Genomic DNA, 21,239 nt, shown 5'->3' with positions numbered 1-21,239 from the left:
TGGTGGTGGTGATGGTGGTGGTGATGGTGGTGGTGGTGATGGTGGTGGTGATGGTGGTGGTGATGGTGGAGGTCATGGTGGAGGTGATGGTGGTGATGCTGGTGGAGGTGATGGTGGTGGAGGTGGTGGTGGAGGTGATGGTGGAGGGGATGATGATGGTGGTGATGGTGATGCTGGTGATGGTAATGGTGAAGGCGATAGTGGTGGTGGTGATGATGTTAGGTGTATGCTGGTTCTGTGGGTTTGGTGCTGATGGTGGTGGTGGTGGCCGTGGAGGCTGTGCTGGTGCATGCCGATCGCTCTGGGCAGTGTTCTGGTGCAACCCTGTTTAGCCCTCTGCTCCGTGAGGGAGATCTTATCATCCTCTTTTATCAACAAATGGAGGCCTGGAGTAATTAGTCACATGCTAAGGTCCTCACAGATGACAAGGGAGAGATCTGGTGCTCAGGCCTCGTGGGGTCAACGCCTCCCCCTTGCCGTGCTTCTCTGGGCAGTGCTGCCAAGGGTCGGTGGCCTCCTTCTGTGGAGCCCGGACTGAGTGTCCATCCCTGGTGGCAGCAAGGCCCTGTGTGCTGTGGAACAGAGTGTCTGCCGGCCGCTGCTCCCCAAGGCCAGCTGCGGAGAAGGAAGGAGCAGCACAAGCATGCACTGCCCAAGCCACAGGTGCGGGCTTGGTGAGGTCGCCACCTCTGGAGAGAGCCAGTCTTTGAGGAGGTGGACCTGCCCTGGCCCCCGCCATTGGTGCTACCGTTCTGTCCCGTGGTCTGGAGACAACACCCCTGTCTCCCAGTTCGCTGAGCTGACCCGTTAGTCCCTGTGGCCAGCTTCAGGGTCTGCATGAGGCTGTGACCTCGTCATGCCCGTTCTCTGCACATGTGCGGCCCACCCCCCCACGATGGAGACACAGTGCGTCATTTCCCGGCATCGCACCCAGGGCTGTGGTGAGGAGACTTGACCCTACCCGTCTCGGGCTGGTGGCTGCCGGCGAGCATTGGACTGGGGCTGGAGGCGGCGAGCGGAGACATGGCGGGATAGCAGACAGTCACTTCCGACGACACGAAAATATTTCTCTAACACTCTCGTTAATAGTGTGAACCTCACTCGCACAGGTGCCGTGAAAGCATGGGAAACATTATTTAGGCCTCACTGGCTTGGGGGCTTTTATTTCTCCATTTGCGTGACTGAGGGGTGAAAAGCATCAGCACGAGATGGTAACTGTGACTTGTTTGGGCCCATGGCGGCTGGAATGGGGCATGTGGTTGTCGTCTCCTACGTGCGAAGCTCTGAGGACATCAAGGAAGTGGCTCATGGAGAAGGAGCCCCGGTGGCATCAGCCAGGCCACACTGGCCACGTCTGTGTTAGAATCCGCCAGGTCCAGCAAGGGGAAGCCCCATGTGAGAGAGAGCTGGGGACTGCATGGTACTTGTGGGGAACGCAGTCACACCCTTAGCTCCTATTTGCAGAGCTCAGGGCTGGATTCCACCCTTCCAGCAGCCTCTGCGGCCAGCGTTGTTTCCATCCTGAGCTTCAGAAGAAGAAAGCATGGTTTTGCGTGGTTTGTGAACACACCTGAGATCACTCAGCCAGACGGGGCAGGGTTTACACGTAGGCCCAGGTGAACCAGGCTCCAGGCCCTAGCACCACCCGTGGGTCTCCCTGCCTCTGTCTCTCCCCGTTGGCTTGCTAACTCAGCTGGGCTGTGTTTTGTATGGGAGGTTGGACAGCGTGCCCTCCCGCTGGGAAGGGGAGGTTTGTGGCAGGACCTGCGGTGGCCTGCCCATGGCGGGGCACTCGCTCATGGACAGCATGCTTGCCGACTGCTTCTCCTACAGCCTCTGACCAGAAGGGTCTGTCTTCAGTAATTGGTGTTTACCAGTACCAAGTGCTCCGGTGAAAATCAGATGATAAACTCTGCGGGGAAAGCAGAGTGCTCCGCTGGGATTCCCGTGGAGCCTGTTTCGGTTGGAGGAGGAGGGGGCCTGGGTGCCAGGCAGCCGTTGGGGGCTGGCTCAGCCCAGGGATGGGGGGATTGGGTTGAAAGAGGAGTGCACAGTTAAATGGCATAGGAGGTGCAGGGCCTGTGATTAAAGGGAACAGCGCCACAGAAGCTCCTGGGCTGGGGTCCCGGCCAAGGGAACCTCTAATTTGGTGAGCCCACGTTTCCTGTCTCCATGGCCCTGGGCTTACGTGGCTCTCAACGAAAACTTTGTAATTTCCTCAGCTCATAATAGAAATGCAGCCTGGATCCAGTCTCATTAGCAGAAAATGCAGAACTGATTCTCTCAGCAAAATATTCCCAGCTCTGCCGGAGCCAAGGACAACCCGCTCCCCGCTGCGGCCACTGACCCATCTTCCCTCGAACGTGGCCGCACATTGCATCGGGGGCAGAGGCTCTGTGGTGGAGCCGGATGGACGCAATTACCCTGGCCTGGTGGTGGAAACTTCCTGGCACCTTAGCACCTGGCAGGGGCAGAAAGCAGGAGTGTGAAGGGGGAATGTGGCCAGTTATCAGAGCAAGGGGTGGCGTGAAAGCGGCCGCCGCCTGCCTCTTTGGGCAGCCACGGGGCCAGCTGTGCAGGTGGCTGCTGCTGGTCTTGGCTTTGGAAGTTAAACGGAGCGGTTCAGGGACTCATCCCGGGAAGCCAAGACGTGGAACAGGAGAAGCCTGGACCCACCAGGCGGATTGGTCAGGTGCCTGTCCCTACTCCCAGGGCTGTCTGAGCCACAGGACAGGGTTATGGGAACTGGGAGCCCACGGTCGTCCTGTGTGCAGGATGTGTGACTTGGCACCGTGACCCTGACTCCAAGGCCGGCAAATCTGGGGTGGGGACTGTGGGGGCTGCAGGCGGAGACGCAGGAGCCCCGTTCAGCCCTCCTCCCAGTGCCTTTCGAGAGTGGCCCCGCCTCTCGGACCCTCCACTGCTGCCTCTGTGAAATGGGGATGGAAGAGTGGAAAGGGGGCCTTGCCTTCCTTCTGGAAGGGCTAAAAGGATGGGAGTAGGGCCAGATCTGTGAGGAAAGTCACTTTTGCCAAGGTGTGAGGCAGGGCTGGGAACTGGGTCAGCGTGAAACACTAGGGCCTTTCCCGAAGCATGTCGGACATGGCGGCACATGCTGAGGATATCTGACACCTCCACCCAGCCTGTCCCGTTGGATCTGGGAAGTGGGGTGGGTTTAGGACGAGCAGCCTCAAGGACCTATGAGCTGTTGTTGAGGGAGGGGCCTGAATCCCAGACACCTGGGTGCCCTCCCCAGTGCTGTGCCAGCACCCACGTGTGCCACACACATGCATGCCTGGTCACATATGCACATGGGGCACGCCATACCATATACACGTGCACCAAAGTGCGTGCATGCACCCATGTCACATATACACATGCATGCATGCATACTGTGTACATGACACAGGCATGTTTCCATCACGCACACACACCACACATATGAATGCAGTATGTGTGTGCACAGTACACGCCTGCACCAACATGGTGCTAGACACATGCGTGCACAAGCCCAGCCACACAGCACACCAGGCAACCCCGGATCCTGGCGCTGGGCCGGCAGGCGGGCCATGGGCCTGCAAGTGCGGGGTTGCTGGCCGGGCTCACCTGCATCCGGTGGGTGTTTGGCCCTGCAGGAGGCTGGAAAGCAGCATAAAGGGGACAGCGGCAAGTGACACACGGCACCTGGCACTTTCACCTCATGGCTTGAGCAGGATGGGGCAAGGCAGCAGAGCACGCTCCATATCCTGGGTGGCGATCAGCCTCTGCCTTTCCAGGGTACGGGGCCAGCTCAGGAAGGAGGTGGCCGCCATTGTTGTTAGGAGGATGGAGGACGGGGACAAAGGAGCCGTGAAGGGGAGAAGGGGCGCATCTGAGGAAGATCGGGGGTGGCACCTGTTGCCTTGCTCAGGGATGGGGTGTATGCCATGTCACCCGGCAGTTGGATGTGATGACAGAGGAAAGCCACGGGCCACTGCTGGGCAGGGCATCAGGCTGGCTCCGTGTACTTTTGTGCCAGGGACTCTGATGGCACTTGGGAGCGGAACTGTGGGGACCACTGGCCCTTCTGAGATCGTGGCCAGGCTGCTCGCAGGTTCTTGTGGTCAGAGCCCACCTGCCTGAGAGGGCAGCTGCAGCTGAGAAATTCCTGGGGTGCCTCAGTGCCTTGGAAAGGGTCAGGGCACGGCCTGCCAGGCACTTCTGACCTGCACCAGCCTCCTAGAGGCCCAGGGTTGGGTCCTGCCAGGCTGGAGGCTGAGGCCTCTCTGGGGTTTCTTTGGCTGTGCACAGGTATTGTGACCCAGTCCCAAGCTCTAGCTTCCAGTCCAGAGCACACCCAAGCCCAAGCAGGGGCTGCCCACCAGTCCCTGGCCCTTTGTTTCCCGGCCGCCAGCACGTCCCACCGGCCAGTGCCGGGCAAGGCTTCGCCAGGAGAGGACGCTTCGCCGACCGACTTTCCTGGTCTGTAGTTTGGAGCCTGGTTTGGTGTTGCAGGAGGCATTGTGAAAATGCTCCTAGCATACAACACGAAGTTATGATCCTAGTTTTGCACTTAAAAGATGGTGTGTGCCAGATCGTGGCAGCCAGGGCGGCGTGCCGTCTGCAGCACACTGGGCATGGCTGCCAGAAGCCCCAGGTTGGGAAGGATTCTGAGGGCACTGGGGCAGGTCTCTACCTAAGGCTTTCTTAAGCTTTGGGCAGAGCTATGTGTCTGGTCCACACAGCCTGGTGGGGGTCCGGGGAGGTGGAGATCTCTTGTGTTGAAACGGGGGGGCTGTGACTCCCAGGGCAGGTTGTCTGGGTGGTAGGGGGCTGACCCAGACATCTTCACACGCCCACCCAGCTTCCAGAGAGGAGCCAACTCTGAGTGAACGTTCCAGAAGGGGGAGTGCATGCTCAGGAACTGCCAGCGTGCCACCGACAGAAGGAGGGCCATTCCTGCACCCACGGGCTGCCTTTGAGGTCTGTGAGGGGTGGCTCCAGTCCTGGTCACGTCTTAGAATCTCCTGAACCTAGGACCCCCCAGACTCACTACATGAAGTCTCTGGGAGTCCCAGGGTTCTGCAGGTGTCACGTGCTGGGTAGGGTGCAGCGTGTGGCTGTGCATGAGTCAGGGAAGGTGCCTCTCTCCACCCGGGACACGTCATATCTTCCACCAGGTCAGCGATGGACAAAGGTCTCAGGGACACGGAAGGACTTCTGTGTGGCCCCAACTGTCCCCATCCAGGCCCCTCATGGTACCCCTAGAGCCCCCCCAACTGTCCCCATCCAGGCCCCCCGTGGTACCCCTCCAGGGCCCCCCTAGCTGTTCCCATCCAGATCCCCCAGGTACTCCTCCAGGGCCCCCCAACTGTTCCTATCCAGGCCCCCCATGGTACCTCTCCAGGGCCCCCCAGCTGTCCCCATCCAGGCCCCTCATGGTACCTCTCCAGGGCCCCCAGCTGTCCCCATCCAGGCCCCCCTTGGTGCCCCTCCAGGGCCCCCTAACTGTCCCCATCCAGGCCCCCCGTGGTACCCCTCCAGGGCCCCCCCAACTGTTCCCATCCAGGCCCCCCATGGTACCTCTCCAGGGCCCCCCAGCTGTCCCCATCCAGGCCCCTCATGGTACCCCTCCAGGGCCCCCAGCTGTCCCCATCCAGGCCCCCCTTGGTGCCCCTCCAGGGCCCCCTAACTGTCCCCATCCAGGCCCCTCATGGTACCTCTCCAGGGCCCCCAGCTGTCCCCATCCAGGCCCCCCTTGGTACCCCTCCAGGGCCCCCTAACTGTCCCCATCCAGGTCTGTCAGGTACCCCCGCCATGGTATCCCCATGCAGGGCTGCCCAGGCTCCCCCATAGTATCCCATATAGGACCACCCTGTAACCCCTCCATAGTAGCCATTCAGGGCTGCCCAGGACCCCTCATGACCCCATTAGAGCTGTTCTGTGCCTCTCATCACCCCACAGCGTCCCATGACTGTGTTTGGATCCCATCACCATCTCGTCTCTGTTCTGAACAGTGGGCTAGCCGCCAGCCCGCAGCCCCGAGGGCTGAGCTGGAAGTCCCATGTGCCTGGCCCTGTGGACCTGCAGGAATCAGGTGGCCCCTGGAGTGGCCCAGGGCAGAGGCAGTTGTGTCACTGGAGTCCTGCAGGGTGGGTTCCTGCCTTTCCCTTGGCTTCAGCTCCTCTTCCTCCCAGTCTACTTGGGGGCAGATGGGGGGTGCAGACATCACGGAGCCCTCTTCCCAGTCCCTGCCTGGGAGGCAGCGCAGAAGCAGAGATGGCTGGTGCAGCCAAAGCAGAGATGGCTGGTGCAGGCACGGGGCTGGCCCATGGGAGGTTGCTGGGCTTCAGCGGATGCATCTGGTCCATCTTGGGTCCTGCAGCAGGTCCATCATCACAGCCCCATCTGCCCGGGGTCCTGGAGAGGAGCTCCTGCTCCCCGAGAGCCTTGCTGGGCACCCAGGTGTTCAGGGTCCCCCTCTTTACCTGCATGTGTAGGGAAGCACTGGGTAGCTGGAAAGAGCCCTGGGCCAGGACGCAGGTCTAGAGCACTGGCTTCTACAGGACACAACCGGGGCCTCAGCACCTGCGCCTCGCTTTCTCCCTCTCCACGGGGTGGTGTAGGACTGGGTAGACACTGTTCTTTGGCATTGGTGCCCACAGAACACACCAGCTCTTTCTAGTATGAAAACCCAGCTGAGGATTTGGTGGGGAACTGATCTGAACGCAGCACATGCATTTGCAGAGGAGGGGGGCGCTGGAAGCGAAGGGGCCTCAGGCCCGGCCGTGCTGATGGTCTGTTCACTGCTGCAATCTAGGGTGTGGCGGGCAGGCCACGAAGCAGGGCTGGCTGAGGGCCGGGTCAGCCTGTAATACCTCAGGCTTCGTCCCCCTTGTGGGTGTTCATTACCTAGCCCTGAGCCCTGAAGGCCATGCAGGTGTGCCTGGGTCCTGTGCCCACATGTACTGAGCCAGCGCCAGGACCTGCAAGGCATGGCTGCGGTGCTGGACACCCTGGGGCATGGGGTGTGCCAGACACGCCCATGATCTGAGGAGCTTGGGGCTTCTGGGGAAGCAGCACTGGATCTGGGGCGCACCAGGGCCCAGGACCACAGCTGCCCCTGAAGGGCCTGAGGCTTCTCTTCCTTCTTTGAAGTGCCTTTGGAGAACATATATTCAAATGTCAAATTGCCAGTTGAAAGGAGAACATATTTTATTTGGATTGGATGAAATTTGAACCAGAAGTCATGTTGCTTAATAAAAATGTGTGGTTTTGATTCCCCGTTCCTCCTTGTCTGCTGGAGAATTTGAAACGTGGCCAGGAGCCTCTGACATCCAAAGATGGGAGAGGGAGGGAGGGAGGGAGAGAGAGAGAGAGGAAGAAAGAGGCAGAGGGCGGGGAGAGGGAGTTGGGGCAGGTGGGCTTCTCTGCCGGCTCAGGGGGTGGAGAGTGGGGCATCCGTTCAGTGTTGGCATCGGGGAGGGAGGGTGTAAATGCTGAGGGCTGTGCTCACCAGGGCCCCACTCTTGCTTCCTCCCCCAAATGCCCCCAGTTTACTGTGGTGGGGTCTGAGGGGCAGGGGGGCAGCAGCAGGTAGCTGTCTTCAGTCACTCCCCATTCTCTGTCCCTTCATGAGCCACAGCCCCAGAGGTGAAGTCTGGAAGGCCAGGAACCTGTCACCCAGCGCCCTCCTCAGCCTGGCAGATACCCCGCCCGGGTACAGGTGCAAGCTCAGCTCCCTATGACCGCCAACCCCCAGCTGCTTCCTGCTCCACTGTCCTGAGGCATCCCGCAGAGGGGGGACCCGGGTTGGAGGGTGCTCAGCAGTGCTGTCCATGATGTGGATGACGCTGGGGCTACAGTCCCTGAACTTCAGATGAGGCAGCAGGTGCGTGGCGGCCAGGGGCACCCCATGCTCTGGGGCTGCCGCCTGCGGGAAGATCACCTGTCTCTGTCTGCACCGCTCCCTCTGTTCTGAGATGTGGGGATAGAGGAGGCAGGGCCGGGTCAGCTGGTGTCAGGGGCCCCACTGCACGCATAGGCTTCAGTTCCTGGCCGCTGATGCATCTGTGGTCCTGCAGTTGGGGCCAGTGACCTCTCCTGTCCCAGCCCCTTCTTTTTATCTGTTAAATGGAGATGACAGAAGTTTCCCTTGCGAGTCCCGTAAGTGAACGGGCGTTGATGGGCACCGAGGCACCTGGCAGACCTCAGAACCCACTGGCTGCACCCTTCTGGATGGGGCAAGGCAGGGGCAGGTGGGCAGAAGGGCTATGGCTGGGCTGCGGCACAGCGGTGCCGAGAAAGAGGGGTCCGAGAGGCAGGTGTGGACGTGGAGGTGCGGCTGAAGTCAGCGGCAGGAACTTCCCGCCTGGCAGAGCTGCCTGGAGAGCTCTGAGCTCCCTGCTCATTGTCTGAGGTTTTTAAACACAAGTTGGGGTCACCCACAGTAACCACATATGCACACACCCCTTGCCCTCCCCTTGGCCCCTGCCCATGCACCGCTCCCTTCCCTCTTTTGGGGAGCTGCCGTGGCCTCTTCCCTGCCACCCTCAGGCACCTGCTGCTGGGCCCCCACCCTGCGTCCTGCACAAGCCCTCTGCTGACCCTCAGCTCCTCCAATCCTGCCGCCCTTCCAGGCTTTTCCCGAGCACTCACCTTACCCCACGAACCTCAAAACCTTTGCAGTACTTACTGAGCGCCTTCTGTATACAAGGAATTTTGCCTGGAGGACTCCACAGCTCTGTGAGGGGGATGCTGCTGTTTTATGCTTATTTTTTCGGAGCAAAAAGAGGGCATAGAGAGGTGTGTGTGAGCAGGCTCACCCCCGGCCACACAGCCAGGCAGCAGCAGAGGTGGCGTGCGGGCCTGGCCGCCTGGCAGCACACAGCATGCTGCTTCCCCGAGCATGCCTGCGGGCTGGGGTTCCCTCCGCCCTGCACGTGTGTGCGGCAGTGCTGGTCCTGCCACCCTCCTTCCAAGTCTCAGTGTTTTGCTCTTGCCAGGCCCTCCCATCAAGGGTCTCCGTGGAAGACAACAGTCCTTGGAACAGTGACGGTGGGCGCACAGAGCTCACAGCTGTGAATGTGCCCCAGCCCCTCCCAGCACCCTGGCACCCTGGACCCGAGGGTGACTTGCCGGGATCAGAAGTTCACAGCACAAAGCCATGTCACAGCCGCCGAGGCTGCAGGCCAGCAGCGTCTTCATGGCAGAGGTAAAGCTGTCATTAGACTCCTCCTGGCCCAGAGCGGGGCCTCGGTGAGGGTTGGTGGTGCCTCTGCCTGGGTAGGGTGAAGTTTCGGATGAACTGTGGAAAGCTTGCCACTCTCCAGGTGCGGTTGGGCACCCTGACCCTGCAGCCCCGTGGCTGAGGGCCTCACAGCAGACTCAGGCCCTGTCCTTAACTGTGGCTGTGGAAAAGTGTGCAGACGTGATGCAAGGTGGCGAGATGGGCCCCGGACCCCACCCACTCAGCGCCGGGCACTGTCCCCAGTCCCCTTGCCTGCGGGCGCCATCTCCAGGGACCGGATTCCAACATCTGGACTTTCCTTCCATGTTCTTTTCCCTCCCTTGAGTGCAGTGGGACATGTGGTGGCTGGAACCTTGCAGGGTGCCTTGGGCTGATCTGCCCCACCTGCCAGGGGACCCTGGACAGGTGACCTCACCGGGCTGTAGAGTGAGTATTAATCGGACACAATTCCTAGGGCTCTTACGGGCACAGGGAGACCATGTGCGGTCTCTTTACCTGCACTCGATCCATAGTGAACATGATCTAAATAGTCGTCACTGTCATCACTGTAATCATTACCATATGGGTCAGCTTCTCTGCATCTGATTGTGGTCAAAACATCCTCTGCTTTGGAACCCGGGGTGCTGCTAGGGCGACACCTCGTGCGTCTGCCATCTCCATCTCTGCAGATAACGGGGATGGGACCTGCGTTTCTTATTCCCAGGAGTAGCCCTTTTATTTCTCATGTCTGCCCATCGTGCTGAGAGAATAATGGAATAAACGGTCTGCATGTCGTGGTTAGAGAAAGAAGGCATAAGCGCTCACTGCCGGCACAGTTAGACTGTAGGCTGTCTTCAGTGGATGAGCAAGTTCAGCCGTTAGCAGCGTGGGCTCGTCCACCTTGTCGGGGGGATCAGTTCTTCCTTCCCTTTCATGGTTGAATAATATTCCGGTCTATGCATATATCACACTCCGTTTATTCGTTTATCTGCCAGTAGACTTGTGTGTTGCGTTTGTCTGGCCATTGTGACTAATGCTACTATGAACACTTGTATACATTGATTTGTCTGAGTCCCGGTTTTTGATTTATTTTGAGGCTGAACTGATTTGGGTGAATTGTTTATGCATCTATTTCAGTCCCTGAGATTGAAATTACTGGGTCATATGGTAATTCTAGTTTTAAGTTTTTGAGAAAGCAGACATCACCTCTTTAAATTGACTCTCTCTCCCAGTGGTTGAGGGGTAATGGGAAAGGAGGCAGGGTACCTCCAAGCCCTCGGGGCCTAGGGTGGATGAGAGTGCAGGCTGCTTCCCACAACAGGCAAAAGCCACCAGCCCTGCGCTGGCATCTGGCAGGTGCTTAGCAGGTGTCTGATAAATGGACGGGTGAATGGGTGGTGGATTGATGGCTGGGTGGGTGGATGGGAGGATGGACAGGTGAATGGATGGGTGGCTAGATGGAAGGGTGGGTAGAAGGATGGATAGACAGTTGGAAGGATGGCTAGATCTAGATGGATAGGTGGATAGGTGGATGAATGGATAAGTATACAAGGAGTTTTATATACAAGAAGTTTTGCCTGGAGGACTCCATAGCTACCTATCTAAACGCATAGGTAGACGGATGGATGGATGGATGGATGGATGAGTAGATGGATGCATAGGCGAATGAATGGAAGGATGAGTGGATGGATGGATTGATGGATGGAAGGATGTATATGCAGATGGATGGATACATGGATGGATGAGTGAATGAGTGGACAGATGGATGGATGGAGGAGTGGATGGATAGAGGGTTTAATGGACGGATGGATGGATGGACAGGTGAATGGGTGGATGGGTGAATGGGTGGATGGATGGATGGATGGATGGAAGGATTGGTAGGGGTGTAGATGGATAGGTAGATAGGTGGGTGAATGGATGGATGAATGAGTGGATGGATGGATGGATGGGTAGATGTATGGGTAGATGGTTGAGTGAATGGATGAATGGATGGATGGATGGGTGAATGGATGGAAGGATGAGTGGATGGGTGGATAGATGGATTGAAGAATGTATATGCAGATGGATGGATACATGGATGTATGAGTGAATGAGTGGACCGATGGATGGATGGAGGAGTGGATGGATAGAGGGTTTAATGGATGGATGGATAGACAGGTGAATGGTGAATGGATGGAAGGATAGGTAGGTGTAGATGGATAGGTGGATAGATGGGTGAATGGACGGATGAATGAGTAGATGGATGGATGGGTAGATGGATGAGTGAATGGATGAATGGATGAAAGGATGGATGGATGGATGGGTGGGTGAACGGATGGAAGGATTGGTAGGTGTAGATGGATAGGTGGATAGATGGGTGAATGGATAGATGAATGGATGGATGGATGGATGGGAGGATGGATGGATGGGAGGATGAATGGATGGATGGATTGATGGATGGATGGATGGATGGGTGAATGGATGAATGGGTAGATGGGTAGTTGGATGGGAGAATGAATGGGTGTTGGAGGATGGACGGATGGGAGGATGGATGGATGGATGGATGGATGGATGGATGGATGGGCCAGCCTAGCTTACATGTCTTTTATGAAAGGCAGCTTCTAGGGAGGACGTTTGGCTCTGAGGATAGGCTCATGTCATGGCTTGGTCTGGACTTTGCTCTGCTTCAAGGCATGGGCTAGGTCTCCCAGGTCCCCATGTGAGTGCTCCGTCAGCTGCTCTTTCATGAGCATCCATTCTTTTCCAGGGTGACATCCAGCAGCTGCTCTTTGTCTCAGACCACCGGGCAGCTTATGATTACTGCGAGCACTACAGCCCTGACTGTGACACCGCGGTGCCGGACACCCCACAGTCACAGGACCCCAATCCAGATGAATATGTGAGTAGACTCTGGCTTGGATCTTGGGGGTTGGCATGGGCAGACTACTTGGATGGTTGGTGAAGGACCACATGAGCCACGGGACCTTATTTTCAATAGATCCACTGCATGAAGATGCAGAGGGACTCAGGAGGTAAACGTGGGGATATCTGACTCACTTTTCTAAATAGCACCTTCCAGAATGATAGGGTCACGGAGGCTGTCATCAATAACCCTATCCTTTAACCTTTTGAACAAGCTTCTGGATGATGAATGCCCAGTGCTCTCTCAGCCTTGGGCTTGACCTTGATGGGTAATTGTGAGCACAGAGGCCACTGGTGTACCCATAGACTCGATCCACTGGAGGGACCATGTGCAGCTCGTCAAAGAGGATGGAACCTGGGCTTGTCTACTGTAGAATGGCCAACCTTCAGATCCCTTGAGTGTAGAGTGTCCTGTAGAGAGGCAGACACGTGCCTGACACCTTTGTCCCTCCTCCTGGGACCCGCCATGTCCATGGGCCGGCTTTCCTCCCCTCCCGCCCCACACCCTCCCAGCTCTCCAGTTTACCTTATTTGTAGTTCTTTCTGCCACTTCTGCATGAAAATCCTCTCCCACGCGCTGGTCCCATTGCCTCTCATTTCTCATCCGTAATGTTAAATCCCGCTGTTAATTTCGCTTTGGGTCTTCCTTCTTTCACCACCAGTCAGGAGAGAAGGAAGGGTGGCTTTCATGAAACTGTGGAACCCGTGCCCCAGGCCACATCTTATGAACCCCAAGTGTGGCTGGACAGAGCTCCCAGCCTACTCCCTGCTGCGCTGGCTTCCTGCCAGCTCCTCCCAGCTACTGGTTGGGGGAAATGGGCTCAGGATGACGCCTGCTGTGTTCCATGAAGCCCCTCCCGTGGGGTTCCTGGGCTTTGACGCTTAGGGCTGAAGGCTCAGGAGCCTGCTGGTGATGTGGCTGCAGCTGCCCAGCCTGCCATTCTGTTGGTTGTTCTGGCCTGGCTTCCAAAGGGCCGGAGGTTTCACCTTTGAAGATTCTCTGACTTCTGCTCAAGGGGGCCTGAAGTCCCCCCCCCACTTTCTCCCTTGGGCTTCCGGTGAGGCTGCGTCACCTTCCCAAGGAGCTGGAGAGGGAGGACCCCCATCTGGGGACCCACAGAGAGATTCACGCCTGGGGCTGGGCGGGGCGCTGTGGCATGCAATCTTCCAGCCGAATCTGGAGGTCGGTCTATCTGCGGGCTCCACTGCCTCCTCACGGGGCTGCAATTCGCTTTCAGTACACGGAAGGAGACGGTGAGGGGGAAACCTATTACTACGAATACCCCTACTACGAAGACCCCGAAGACCTAGGGAAGGAGCCCACCCCCAGCAAGAAGCCCGTGGAAGCTGCCAGAGAGACCACAGAGGTCCCCGAGGTCTGGGCTGAGCGGGGGCCTGGGTTGGGCTGGGTCCCTGGAGGCTGTGGTGCAGGGAGGGTGAGGCTGGGAGAGGGTGTCAGTGTGGAGGCTCGGGGGTTGTCTGGTGAAGCCCACAGGGGCAGCTCAGCAGGGGAGCAGGCCATTGTGGGCTATCCAAGCTTTGCCATCACGGGGAGTATTGGGCATTCCGCCATGAGGAGGATGTTGGGAGATGCAAGGTGTACAGGGGAGCGTCTCTGGGCCGCGGTCCCGGTCCCGGTCCCCACCCTATACCAGGTGCAGGTTGGGTTTGGTTCTCGGGTTCCTCTGTGTAGGCACAGCTGTGGTGGGAGAATGGAGCTCAGGACCCCACTCCCCAGGTGGGGGTGATGCAGTCTGAGGTTGGCCTCGGGTCCTCCCCTCTGTGGGTTGCCTCCCCTTCACCTCTGAAACTGGGGAGGGCTTCGAGGGTGTGTGAGCAGCAGTGAGAGATGAGGGTTGCGCCTAGCAGGGCCGGGCCCTGTGCGGGAGCGCGGATGGGTGGGTGCCCTGCTGGGAAGGGAGGCTGTCCAACTGGGGTGCATCGTCAGCGTGAAGAGGGTGGGGCGTGAGCATGGGCCAGTGTGTGTGAGCGTGTGGCAGGCAGGCACAGGTGTGCATGGGCCAGTGTGTGTGAGCGTGTGGCAGGCAGGCACGGTTGTGCACGAACGAGCGCGTGTGAGCGTGTGGCAGGCAGGCACAGGCGTGCATGAACGAGCGCGTGTGAGTGTGTGGCAGGCAGGCACAGTTGTGCATGAATGAGTGTGTGAGCGTGTGGCAGGCAGGCATAGGTGTGCATGAACGAGCATGTGTGAGCGTGTGGCAGGCAGGCACAGGCGTGCACAAACCAAAGTGTGTGAGCGTGTGGCAGGCAGGCACAGGCATGCATGAACGAGCGTGTGTGAGCGTGTGTGTATTCTTCCGGGGAAAGGTGACCTGGTCATCCCACATTGCTCTGAGAGCCTAGAATGTTGCTACTTTTTTTTTTTTTTTTTGGAATGGAGTTTTGCTCTTGTCGCCCAGGCTAGAGTGCAGTGGTGTGATCTTGGCTCACCACAACCTCCGCCTCTCGAGTTCAAGCGATTCTCCTGCCTCAGCCTTCCGAGTAGCTGGGATTACAGGCATGTGCCACCACTCACAGCTAATTTTGTATTTTTAGTAGAGAGAGGGTTTCTCCATGTTGATCAGGTTGGTCTCAAACCCCTGACCTCAGGCGATCTGCTGGTCTCAGCCTCCCAAAGTGTGGGGATTACAGGTTTGAGCCACCGCACCTGGCCTGTTGTTTTTTAAATATTGAGATATGATTGGCCCTTTTCTGGTGTGTAACTGGGTAGGCTGGAGTCCATTCTGAGCACCCTGAGTGACCGGGGGCTCCCAGCTGGGCCGCCGCCTTCCGCGTGCTCCGCCCCCGGCCCCCATGGCACCGAGTCTCTGGGCCTCTTGACAGGCGGGGGATCCAGGCTTTGCCACTGAGATGCCCGCACGCGGAGATGCGGCAAGCCCAGACCTCACTCCGCCCCGCCTCCATCCTGACTCCAGCTCTCTCTGCCCTTGGCTCCCAGGAGCTGACCCCGACCCCCACAGAAGCTGCTCCGCTGCCTGAAACCAGTGAAGGGGCTGGGAAGGAAGAGGACCCCGGCATTGGGGACTATGACTACGTGCCCAGTGAGGATTACTACACGCCCTCGCCTTACGACGACCTCACCTACGGCGAGGGCGAGAACCCTGACCAGCCCACAGACCCGGGTGCCGGGGCTGAGATTCCCACCAGCACGACCGACACCTCCAACTCCTCCAACGTAATTTTTTTCCTTCTCGTTGGTTTGGTCTGGGGCGAGGGGAAGGGCCAGGGTGGGGCCACAGTGCTGAGGCCCCTCCTTTCTCCAGTTCTCACCTTGGAGTCCTCGGGTGGACCCTGTGTTCCTGCCACACCCTGGCCCAGGCCCTTTGCAGCCAGACTGTGGGAGGCTCCCGGGAGGGCCATTGCTGAAAGAGTTTGGAATCCCTGACTTGCTGAGTTGATCTCAGTGTGGTCAGTTTTTTCCTGGAAAGTGGGTAGAATGACCCCAGTCCTTCCGGTCTTTGGGGGTTCAGGTGGAGATGGGATGAAGGGGGTTGCTGGTGGGCAGAGTCCCTGCCTGTGACCAGGGGTGGCCAGGCTGGACGGGGCTGGGAGCCAGGATCCACACAAATGCAGCAAAGCCCGAGCTGGGCGGGCAGCTATGGCTGGGACGGGCCCGAAAGCTCTGCGCGAGGCCCTGGAAAGCCAGCCGGTGTCTGTGGACCTCAGGGTTCTCCTTTCCAACATGGCACTGACAGTGCTTGTCTCTGGGTGCTGTGGACTTTGCAGATTAGGGAAGAGTCTTGCCCAGCACATGGCACATGGCACATGCTTAGCACGGCCATTGTGTAATGCAGAGTCTTCACTGCCAGAGAGGTCAGCCCGTTCCACAGACCCTGCACCTGCAGCACCGCACCGGGGGCACATGTCTCAAGACTCTGGGGTTGTGGGGTGGAGCCCCTGCCTGAGCAGATCTCTGGGTGCATAGCTGTCCCTGGGTGCACGAGTATGCCAGCTCTGTGGGGTGCCGCCGTGCCAGGGCAGTCTGGGGTGATGATTCTTCATTGTGGGAGGGAGAAGATGCAGAATGAGGCTGCCAGGGGCCGCAGGACCTCTCCCTGCAGGCTGGACTCCAGGTATGTGTAGCTTTGGAGGCCGCTGGTCTTGAAGTCCTGGAGTTGTCAGACCTGGAGCCCTCAGAGGGGGTCTCTCCTCAGACAGGGTGTCTCTGCCCAGTTGACTGGGTAGCCACGGTGCCAGCACACGGCCTGATGGATCTGGGGTCTCTGCCCAGTTGACCGGGTAGGGGCAGTGCCAGCACAGGGCCTGATGGAGAGGCGGTGCCTGGTGCGTTTGCGAGGCGACCCTGCACCTTCCTCTCCCTCTGCAGCCAGCTCCGCCTCTGGGAGAAGGTGCAGATGACTTGGAGGGGGAGTTCACCGAGGAAACGATCAGGAACCTTGATGAAAACTACTACGACCCCTACTATGACCCCACCAACTCCCCGTCGGAGATCGGGCCGGGAATGCCTGCGAACCAGGATACCATCTACGAAGGGGTGAGAGGGTGCAGGCCCCGCTCCGGGTGGGGCTGGGGGCTGGCGGGGCACCATGGGGGCTCCTCAGGGATGGGCGCTATAGGCAGTACGAGTGTTGCATGCTGTTCCCAAAACGTTATTTTTAAAGAGACCTCAGTGCCTCAGCCTTGCTCTGAATAATGTGCGTCGCGGCGTGACCGCCTCCGGGCCCGTTCCTTCGTTAGCGGTTGCGTGGCTGTGTGGAGCCAGCCTCCGTCATGCTCCTGGCACCCTCCTGGGCCTGGGAAGATGCCCGGCTGTGATAGTGCCCTCGCCTTGTGCAATTGGCCAGATTTTGTGTAATCTGACTTGCTCTTTCACTTTTCCCTCTGATTCTTTCTCCACCTGCCTTTTATCACCCCCAGATTGGAGGACCTCGGGGCGAGAAAGGCCAAAAGGGAGAACCAGCCATCATTGAGCCGGTAAGGACATTTCTTACTCTTTCCCTGAAGCTGGGGAGTCTGCTGCTTGGGAGTAAGCGGGGCGTGTAAGGTGTGACCAGGTCCCTGGGCCCCACTGCACCTGCGCACACGGGGTCATTTCCAGGAACCACCTGGTCTCGTGGAGTCCATGCACCACTCATCACCAGGACGAGGCCCTTTGGGTGGGGATGTTCTGGACTGTGATGGCGGAGCGGGATGGGAGGGGGCCGGATAAGTGGGGGTGGGGTAGGTGGGGGCGGGATAGGCACAGATCAAAGCTCGTCCTGTACCCAAGCGCTGAGCATCTCGGCACATTTCCATTTTACCTGGGGTGAAAAGTGGCTCAGAGCTGGTGAGGCAGAGGTGGAGTCCCCTTTGAGGGGTGCAGGAGAGGACGTAAGCGGCCGGTTCCCTGTAAAAGCCGTAGGGCAGTGGCAGGGAATAGTTAACAGGTGCCTGCACCTCTCCGCGCCTGTTACACAACTGTTTGGAGTAAGTTTGCTGAAACTGTTGAAACGTGGAATGCCTTTTATGAAACTTTGTCAAGGGAATTAAATCAAACAGCACTGTGCTGAAATTCCAGCCCAGTGAAACCCAGCTATGTTAGGTGACGAGACCATGGGTGAGCTCAAGAAGTTCCTGTTGACAGTGCCCTTGAGTGTGGGACATAGCGGAGGCTGTGAGACGCCCCTCCTGGGTCGGCAGGTTTGGTGGGGGCCTGCCCCCTGGGGTGTCCTTGCCCTTGTCCCTCAGGGGGCCATGGCCTGGGTGGGGCCCTGTATTTCTCCCGGGGGTCTCAGAGCTGCTAAGGTCAAGGTCTTGACACCCCAGCCCCCAGCGGGCGAGATGCCCCGTGATCGGCTGGGCCGGGAGCCCTGTGCCTGCATGTGGTGGGAAGCAGCTCCAGACCCAAGAGCAGGCAGGAGCCAGCACCAAGCCCGCCGTGCCACGCTGTCCGAGTGCCCACGGGAGGAGGTGCGTGTCCTGCACCACGGCCGGCGCCGCGGCTTGGCTGGCTGTTTCTGCCAGCGCCAGGACTCCGTTCCTGAGGGCTGAGCTCAGGGTACACCTCGGGCTCCCAGATGCCCCTTGACCTGCGGCTCCTGGAATGTGGAGTCATGGTGACCCGCCAACCTCCTGTAGAGCTGGGGACATTCTCTTGGAACCTTGACGGATGGCAGGTAGCAGGCCTTCGTCTTCCTGGAGTCTGTTTGAAGCTGGTGACCAGGACAGATGGGGTGCATCCCGTCTCTGGGGTGGAATTCCCAGGGCCTTACCCCTTCCTGGCCTGTGGAAGCCTCTGGATGGCTCTTATGGTGCTCCATGGCCCAGCCCAGGGGTGGGACCTGCCAGTGCCCACAGACGCATCCTCTTTTCAGACCAGAGCCCCTTTCCAGGGCCCTCTGGGGGTCCAGGAAGGACAGAGCTCATCTGAGGCAGAAGGGTCATGGGATGCAGGACAAGGGGGTGCAGAGGCGTGAAGGGAGACTGAGGCCAGGGGCCCCTGCTCAGCAACATGGAAAACCTCAGAGCCAGGCCTGGGCTCAGGAAGCAGAGCAGCTGCAGGGGAGAGTGGCAGCCGTCCGCCTGGGCAGACTCACCCAGAAGAAGGGGTCTGCGGGCCTGTTCTGCTGGGCCCGAGGGTGTTTGCCAGAAGGTGAACAGCAGCAGGGGCTGCGTCCCAGGCCCAGACCGAGCACACTTGCTGCTGGGAGGTGGAAAGTCCTGCAGCGTTTCCCAGGACAGTCTTGGCCCCCAGGTGGACTTGAGCTTGGCCTTGGGCTTCTTTTGGGGGGTCCCTGTTGCTTCAGTGAAAGGGGCTTCTTGCTCAGGGAGGAAGATGGGATCTCAGGAACGGGCAGGCGCCCTGGCCCTGCGGGGCCCCAGCTTGGCTTCCCCGCCCTGCTCTGGGAGGGCTGGGCCGAAACCTTTGCATGAGCTTCATGTTGGCTCCCGTTCCCCAGTGAGCTGGCCCTGTGAGTGTAGACGCGGTGTCCGGGCTCCAGGAGGCAGGTGGGAGTGTGGGGTGGGCACAGGTGTTCACTGCCAGGCCCCTGGGAAGCCAGCAGCGGGCAAGGGTGGGGTCAGGAGAGGGCTGAGAGTCCAGGCGGCCCAGCAGGAGCATCGAGGCTCTGGGAAGTCCAGTTCTTCTTTGCTGGGAAAAGCAGCAGCCGCCTGGATTCACTTAGGAAGGGTGCCCTCCCCTGGGCCCCAGCCTGGTCCTAGTGTCCAGGAGCTTCAGCCAGGCCCCCTGCAGAGATCACAAACACTCGGAATTTCTCAACCTGGAGTGTCGCCAGATGTCCTCGGGTCTAAGCGGCACATAGACAGCCGGGTCCTGGGGCCCTGCGGGCATCCTGGCTGTGGAGGGGCGTGTGTATTCTCCCCTCCCCTGTACCTACCCACACTGGGAGCTGCCTCTGTTCTGGGGGCGTGCCCAGCCATTTCCCCCTCAGTCCTGCTCCCTCTCATTGTCAACCAGACCCAGACCGAAGTCTCCCTAAAAGGACAGGAATCCACGGAGCTGAGAGGAGACAGGTTCATTCTTATCTAGGTGCTTCCAGCCAGGAAACCCCCAGATTCAGGGGCTGATTTTACTTGGGCCGTGCCCGTTAGGAGCATGGAAATTACTGTCTCCACTTGATGCTGTGTTTTGTTTTTAAGTATGTGCCATTTAGCAGATGAGTGGGCCTCCACTGAGATTGCCTTGAGTTCTGCCAGGGCTGAGATCTTGTATTTCCTTTGTTAAAATGATCTGCATTCACCGGGCTTGGTGCTCACACCTGTCATCCCAGCCCTTGGGGAGGCTGAGGCAGGTGGATTACCTGAGGTCAGGAGTTCGAGACCAGCCTGACCAACATGGCGAAACCCCGTCTCCTAAAAATACAAAAAATTAGCCAGGTGTGGTGGTGGGTTCCTGTAATCCCATTACTAGGGAGGCTGAGGCAGGAGAATCACTTGAACCCAGGAGGTGGAGGTTGCAGTGAGCCAAGATCACACCACTGCACTCCAGCCTGGGCGACAGAGTGAGACTCCATCTAAAAAAAAAAAAAAAAATGTATGCAATGAAGGGGTGCGGCTTGTTTGATGGGCTTATCCAGGCACAGACAGACACAGTGAAGCGAGCCTGAGTTCCGCAGAGCAACGCACTCACCACTGCCGCCCCGCAGCTGCCCGTGTCTTCTTTGTGCCCGAATCTGCTGTCTCTGCAAGTTACATCTGCAGTGCCATCTCGTTAACGATGTTGAGACGTTTTCCTCTTGTTCCTCTTTCCCCTGGTGAATTTTGAGAGTGGCGTCTGTGGTTGGGTGGCCTGGGGCCAGAGTGGGGCCACAGCTTGCCTGGGAAGGTCAGGCCTCCCCTCCCCAGGCGTGCTCACCCAGCTGCTCCCAGCTTCCTTACACTCCAACCTGGGATGACCCGGGCTTGGCTGCCCTGTGAGGTCCCCGCCCGCACTGCCCCAGTTCCCTGAGAAGAGCAATTTGTGCGTCTGGGAAGGCAGGTGCTGCCCTGGCCCCTTAATGGGCAGCGATTCTCCCTTAATCCCAGCTCAGCCCTGGGCTTCTCAGCTGCCTTTGTCGAGAAGGAAATTGGAAAGCTGGCATCCTGGAGCTGCTTGGATGAGCTCTCTGTGCAGCACACACACGGAGTCTCTCCGAGTGTGCATCTGTGTAAACACAGCGCAGAGCCTCCCCCCCGCCCCGGGGCATGATGATCAGCAGCCCCCCAACCGGGAGTCCCCTTGCCGGCCTGGTACCCAGCACCTCGGGGGATGGCCCCGGTGGCCTGTGGCCTGGCTGGACAAATCCTTTGACTTGTCAGAAGTCAGTCGTCTTAGTCCATTTTGTATTGCTGTCACAGAACACCACAGGCGGGGTCATTTAGAATGAGCAGGAAGTCACCGGCTCACGGTTCTGGAGGTGGGGAGTCACAGGCAGAGGGGCCACAGTGCTGCCTCCTCCTGCGGCAGAAGGCACTGCCTGGTGAGAGGGACAGAAGGTGACTGCTGGTGCCCTGTCCTCAGGAGCCCACTCCCACCCTAACCACCCCACTGCACCCGTCCAGGGGGGCAGTGCCTGGTGACCTCATCTCCTCCTGAAGATCCCAGCTCTTCACACTGTGGCATTGAGGATTCAGTTTCCAACACATGACTTTTGGGGAGACACATTCAAAT

At 58.8% G+C, this 21,239-nt stretch overlaps 1 protein-coding gene across 2 annotated transcripts in view; it reads left to right on the top strand.

The window, feature by feature from the left end:
* COL5A1 (collagen type V alpha 1 chain) overlaps positions 1-21,239 on the top strand; it is a 197,390-nt gene that overhangs the window by 69,929 nt on the left and 106,222 nt on the right. For both annotated transcript variants that reach the window (XM_017513083.2, XM_017513082.2), the window contains exons 5-9: positions 11,955-12,086; positions 13,348-13,485; positions 15,069-15,305; positions 16,458-16,625; positions 17,009-17,065. In XM_017513083.2, coding sequence (XP_017368572.1) covers positions 11,955-12,086; positions 13,348-13,485; positions 15,069-15,305; positions 16,458-16,625; positions 17,009-17,065 — 732 coding nt within the window. The remainder of the gene's footprint in view (positions 1-11,954; positions 12,087-13,347; positions 13,486-15,068; positions 15,306-16,457; positions 16,626-17,008; positions 17,066-21,239) is intronic.

Source organism: Cebus imitator, unplaced genomic scaffold, assembly GCF_001604975.1.
Source record: "Cebus imitator isolate Cc_AM_T3 unplaced genomic scaffold, Cebus_imitator-1.0 Scaffold486, whole genome shotgun sequence".
Lineage (NCBI taxonomy): Eukaryota > Metazoa > Chordata > Mammalia > Primates > Cebidae > Cebus > Cebus imitator.
This window is presented reverse-complemented; position numbering and strand designations above follow the sequence as displayed.